Raw genomic sequence first — 6,567 nt, 5'->3', positions numbered from 1 at the left:
CTAACATTTTTGTTACCTCATGTATTATCTTCCTTTTTTCATGTATGTGTAGGAAGTCTGTATTGTTGTTGATGTCATTGTTGTTTAATCAATAAAATTTGAGACTTTAGAAATGTGACAGACTGTAAAGTCTTGTAATTCTATATCATACTATTCACAATAATACAGCAGTTCATTCTGTATGTGACCCACTTTGACACATTCACCATTCATGTACTGATGTGTAACGGTCGCAAAAAAAAATGCTTACATCTGATTCCTATGAAACGCTATCATGCGCAACAGCTGTAAGAACTGAAGATTAAAGCTGTATTCGCATATACCACGAAAATAGCACAAACACGTACGCGCGCGCAACTATTGACGGGCGCAATAGCCGAGTGGTTAAAGCGTTGGACTTTCAATCTGAAGGTCCCGGGTTCGAATCACGGTAACGGCACCTGGTGTGTGGGTAAAGGGTGGAGATTTTTCCGGTCTCCCAGGTCAACATATGTGCAGACCTGCTATTGCCTGAACCCCCTTAGTGTGTACGCACGCAGAAGATCCTGTAACCCATGTCAGTGTTCGGTGGGTTATGGAGACACGAAAATACCCAGCATGCATGAACCACGACAGAGTCATCGGCAAGTCGATGTTGGTCGTGTAACGGAAAGAAGAACTATCACACACACACACACACACACACACGCGCACACTTAAAACTACTTACTAATTCAGTGCCTGACAGACCACAAGCCCCACCCCCACCCCCACAACAAACGACAAGACTGACAAGTGTAAACAACAGCCAAACCATTTCAATACTCACCCAAGTTAATTTTGTTGCGTTTGAACCGAAAACAAAACCGCCCCAACATTATGTAGGTCACAACAACAGTTAACCAGATGTACAAATAGAAGACACAGTATTTCCATGAAATAACATTTCAAGCGCCACATCTTGTTTTTTGGCGCCATGTTGTTGCCAAAGCAAAACTGCGCCGACTCTGACACCGGTAGCAGTCCAGGCTGCAAGACAACCGATGATCACGTGCAAGATTCAACAGCGTGCAATCCTCGCTGTGCACAATGGCCAGACAACTTTGTCCTTGTGTGAAATCGTGTCCTCTCCTTAACAGAGCAAAAGGTTAATTTTGTCTTGCGTCAAAATTTGTTTAAGTTTCATCCGGACACGTTAAAATGAGCTGAAGCCAAAATATTTTATTTCAGAATTTTTATCAATTCCACGTTTTTGATATAATGAACACATCAGAAACAATGTGCTCTCTGTGTGTATGTCTCTCTCTTACTTGAAATACTCTCGTATTTAACTGAGCCATATCTTGAAATTTGATATGAAGAGATATATTAAATGTGCATTAACTAAATTCAAATCTGGTATTTCTGATGCTGCGTGTCATCAACAGCGATACACGTCTCAAGGTGATTGTGAATCAAGGTGCCGCTTATTCGCTTACGTAACACAGACAGAGAAGACGACTTCCTTTTTTTTTTCTTTTTTTTTTCTTCTTTTTTTGTTAGCATCTACTGCCCAGCTTGACTTTAGATCGAAGCTAATTGATCCCAAGTACTGTTACAATTCTTGCAGATTTAGATTGAATTTGTTGTTGTCGTCTAGAAACGAGACTACTCCTTATGGACTAGCTACCTGTATTTACAAATCACTGGAGAGGCTGAATATCATGACTTCTTTTTTCGCTATTAATGCATCAGTTGTGTTTCCAATATGTCCATCATTGTAGGCTACTTGTGTCACACCCCTTCAGTAAGGGGCTTACGCGTTAGTTCTCTCTCTCTCTCTCTCACACACACACACACTTCAAACATGCCCACCCTTCTGTTCACCACAAGGCGCTGCTGGCATGGAATCAAACCCCGGTTAGCGGAAGGCCCGGGAGCCAACAGTGTGACCACCCAGCTCTCGCCCGTCAACATGGCGAGCCACTCTGCTTCACTTCACCACAGAGGCAACCACGCTCTTTCACAGGAGAATTTCGTCTCATCTTTCTCTCATGTTTTTGGACACAGTGTCTCGAAACTCGCTGATTCTACTCCTAATGTGCGATAGGCTTTATAATGTTCGTGACAGTTTGGGCAGCTCGTGCAGCTCGTTTTGGATGACGAGTGGCCCTGTGACATGTGTTCTGAACGATCATGTCAGGGACAGGGGTGGGGGGCAACCAGCTCTGCGCTGTCACAGGAGTGTTTGTTGGATACAGCAGTTTTCAGACTGGTGGGGATTATTTTTGCTGTACGTGCTGGCAGCCGGAGAATGGGATCGGAAACCGGAGCCGACTTGCCGCCCAAGGCTGGCATGTCCAGGGACCACCGAAATGCTTGGTAAGTGCCGCACAGTGGAAGTATTTCCGTTCTGAGTGGGGAGAACTTTTGTCTGCTTCACAGATATGCATGAATCACACACACACACACACACACACACACACACACACACAAGATAGACAGAGACAGACCGATATACACACGTTGAGAGATACGATAAACCTCCATGCAACATTTGAGTTGATAACAGCAAAGTGGACAGGAACAAGGGGTTTGAGCCACTCTTTGTCACGACTGTGTTTCAGCTTCAGCTGCTGGTTGGCGGTCCGCGAAAGACTGAGGGCCGCGGGGTGGCGGGTTCGCCAGGCTTGTCAGCAGCTGGGTGAGCAGTGTGTGGGAGCTGTGGGCCGTCAGAACGTGGACCATATTCAGGCCTCTGCAGGGACCGTCGTCTGGAACAACATGGCCTACCTGTCTGATCAAGGTCAGGTGTGTGTGTGTGTATGCGTGCGTGCGTGCGTGCGTGTGCGTGTGCGGTGTGCATGCATGCGTGTGCGCGCGCGTTTAAGAGCGCACGTTAGAAAAAAAATTGATATAGGTATAAATGAAAGACATAATCAAGTACCAACCTGATGTTCACCAAACTGAGGTAGGCGGGGTGCATGTGTTGGTGAACAAATTAACTAGTGGCGTTGTGCAGTTGTAACACGTACATGCCTTGGTTATGTTAGCACGTCTCCCCCAGAAGTACGTTGAAAATATTCAAGAAGTGATGAATTGTGCTGCCCGCCTTGTCTACAAGGCACGCAAACGCGCCGACCACATCTCTCCCCTAATTGCAGAACTGCACTGGCTGCCTGTTTCTTTCAGAATAAAGTACAAGATTGCCGCTATTTGTTATAATGTTATCTCAGGCTCTGCTCCTCCTTATCTCCAGGAACTCCTCCAGATCTATTTTCCGTCTCGGTCTCGGCGTTCCTCCTGTGACACTCGCATTTTTCGCACACCAAACAGGCGAAAGAAACTCCATGGGGAACGTGCTTTCTCTTTCATTGGACCTGTTATTTGGAACAAACTCCATTATTCTGTCCGACACGCTCAGTCTTTGTCCTCATTCAAATCAGCTCTCAAAACTCACCTTTTCCACAGCTGTTAGTTTTCCCACCCTGTGTGGCTGTCTGCGATTGTTGGTGGGTGGAGAGAGGAATGGGGCTGTATCGGTGTGAATGTCTGGTGTGTGTGTGTGTGTGTGTGTGTGTGTGTGACCTGTTTATTTTGTGATGCGTATAGGCAACTGAATGCTATAGAGTGTATCTGCATCAATGTTTGTATGTGTAATTGTATTTGTAGACGCTCTGGGCTCTCCGGAGATTGGGTGTCCAAATATTCATTATTATTATTATCATTATTATCACTCTATTGGACTTTTATTCACCTGGATGCTCACCTCCAGTAACATGTCTGATGGGGATCATGCCACCCCAGCAGAACTGGAAAGGGGGGTCAGCAGTGTAGGGGAGCTAACACGACACTGACAGAACACAGCACAGTGAGGCGGGCAGCGAGAATTGACTGGGTTTTGTTGTTGTTGTTGTTGGTTTGTTTGTGTGTTTGTTTGTTTTTGTTTTTGTTTTTTTGTTGTTTTCTGTTTTTGTTTTGTTTTGTCTTGAGGAGCTCTGGACTCCAGCTCCGGCGTAACAACCTTCAACAATGCAGCTTGGCGTTCATACAACCAATCCAGCAGGCACGAGAAACGCCTCATGCATATGTGCCTGAAATTTAAGTACTGTGTGCCTCTCCATTAAGTATACCTATCCCTCTCGTTTAATCCTGATTGTTATTTTCTTTACCTACTATCGGACTATTTCCATATATGTATTTTAATTCTATATGCAAGTAAAAGCAAGCATGCATATATATGTGTGAGGATGGGGAGGGGGGTGCAAGCGCTCATTTCGTAGCGGTGGCAGTGAACGTGACACCGTGGTGACAGTGACAACTGTTCTCTCCACAGTCGACCTGGAAGATGTCGAGGCCCAGGAGAAGGACGAAGTAGAGGTTGCCGCTGATGACGAAAAGTCCGCCCCCAGTGAAGAGGCGACAACGGCGGACCCTCCGGTCCGCGAGACTGGGGCATCGGAAGAAGCAGTCAGCCCAGAACCGGAGGCCGGAAGTTATATGTGCACGCTGACATGAACCTCCAGCTTCATGGGTCTGCACTAGTTTTAGAAACTTTTAGCTGTCCACGTGTTTGACTATTTAGTGTTCGTTGGTGTTTTGTATAGCAATTTAAAGGTCAGACATCTGTTGTCGGATGTCTAGAAGAAAAAAAAAACAACTAGTGGCCCATGTCGCGTCACATACTCCTGATAATACTGTGACTGAAGGTCACTGGTTTCACACACAGGCCCACAAAGATCTGTGCTCTGTCCGTTCTCTATCTGCATGTCTGTACCTTGTGATGGTGGGGGTAAAACAAGCAATGAAACAGCTTAAATAAAGGTCATGATAATGATTCACGGACTCTGAGTGTGTGTGTGTGTGCGCGCGCACGCGCGCTGTGTGTGTGTGTGTGTGTGTGTGTGTGTGTGCGTACGTGTTTGTGTGTGTGTGTTCATTTAATAAAATGGGTCTAGTTGTTACAGTTACATCTCTGATTCCAGAGAGTCTCCTGGTCCCACACCATTGTGAAACATTCCTTGAATCTCTGTTAACATGTGATACATATGGAATAGTTCCAGATGGACACTTACCCCTAAAACAACCCATTGCAGTCGGCTGAACGATAAGTGACATGATTTAGTATGACATTCAAAGTCATGAAGCGGTCTGTTTCTGTTCGTTCTGAGATTAAAAGGCACGTAACACGATAAATAGTTGTCGAAAATCAAACGCATTTAAAAAAAAAAAAAAAAAAAAAAAAAAGTTATGATTTCATTACAAAAACCACATAACTGGTCTGCATTATACAGTGAAATTGGGAATGTAACTGTCATTCTCGGACAACAATTCGAAGTAATTTACCGATTTTTATAACATTCAACAATATCAACAAAATCTGTCATTGCTCTTTTTTTTCTTCTTTTTTCTTCGCATTTAGTTATAGGAACTTGCATGGACAGCAGTTATCACTGTATACTCCAGAGATCACATAACTAACACCAAGATTTTCCCCCTCTGGTGAAGCTTTGAATCCATTGCAACAATCTGGCAGTCCCGAAGATTTGTTGTTGTTGTTGTGTTGTTTTGCTTTGCATTTAAAACAGACATCTATGTGACTTGAAGACCGGAACTCTGTACGTGACGTCACTGACCAAACAAGACCAAAATACTTTTCTTTCTTTTTTTTAATTGACTTTAAAAGATGCTGAAAATATGTATACACTGAACACAGTGTTTGCATCATCCATTCTATCCGCCTCCCTCCTTTCTATTCTGTCTCTCCTCCTTCCCTTTCCTCTCTCACTTTCATTCCAGAAATCGCTTAATACTTGGGCGTGGGATAATAAATCTCGTCGGAAAATGCGTATTGCGCATCATATCGTTTAAAACACAATCACGAGGAAGCCTCGCCGTCAAACCCTGCTCCTTTGGCCCAACCACACACACACATACACAGTTAAACACTTTAAATCGGCCTCGTCCAATCCAAATGAATGACGCATCACACGCAATCACCTCCCCCAAACTCTAAGCCTCTCATCACCCACTGTGCTGGCGTAGCTCCACACACCTCACGCTGCGCTGCCCAGGCTGGGACCAGCGATACAGCGGCGATGAAGAGCTCGTCAAGGGGAGGCGAATCGTTTTATTGCACGTGCGGCACGCGACGGGGGTGAAAGGTCACACTTGTTCCAGCAGATAATGTCGGAGTCTCTGGGGGGACAGAGCAGAAAGTGTTAAGTGGTTTCTGGTGGCTAATTGAGGGAGGGGACCACCCCTGGCTTCCGTGACCAAACACGTACACATGTTGCTGGCCCGATGAAGGCGGTGTAACTGGCGTGTCAGTGTCGGTGCTACATCGTCTGACATCATGTCGTCTTCCCCCACCCCCTTCGTTTATCTTTTTTATTTATTTGTGCATTCTTTATCTACCATTCCTTAATTTAGTGGAGTGATGGCCTAGAGGTAACGCGTCCGCCTAGGAAGCGAGAGAATCTGAGCGCGCTGGTTCGAATCACAGCTCAGCCGCCGATATTTTTTCTCCCCCTCCACTAGACCTTGAATGGTGGTCTGGACGCTAGTCATTCGGATGAGACGATAAACCGAGGTCCCGTGTGCAGCATG

General features: G+C 45.3%; 1 protein-coding gene across 1 annotated transcript; it reads left to right on the top strand.

The window, feature by feature from the left end:
* The first annotated feature begins 2,196 nt into the window (after positions 1-2,196).
* Positions 2,197-4,749, top strand: LOC143300075 (uncharacterized). The gene is made up of 3 exons (XM_076613636.1): positions 2,197-2,340; positions 2,586-2,764; positions 4,295-4,749. Exons 1-3 carry the CDS (start codon positions 2,273-2,275, stop codon positions 4,474-4,476), a joined length of 429 nt encoding a protein of 142 aa, XP_076469751.1. The 5' UTR covers positions 2,197-2,272; the 3' UTR covers positions 4,477-4,749.
* The last annotated feature ends 1,818 nt before the right edge of the window (positions 4,750-6,567 follow it).

Source organism: Babylonia areolata, chromosome 25 (assembly GCF_041734735.1).
Source record: "Babylonia areolata isolate BAREFJ2019XMU chromosome 25, ASM4173473v1, whole genome shotgun sequence".
Classification (NCBI taxonomy): Eukaryota; Metazoa; Mollusca; class Gastropoda; order Neogastropoda; family Buccinidae; genus Babylonia; species Babylonia areolata.
Note: the sequence above shows the minus strand (reverse complement) of the source record. Positions and strands in the feature narration are given on the sequence as shown.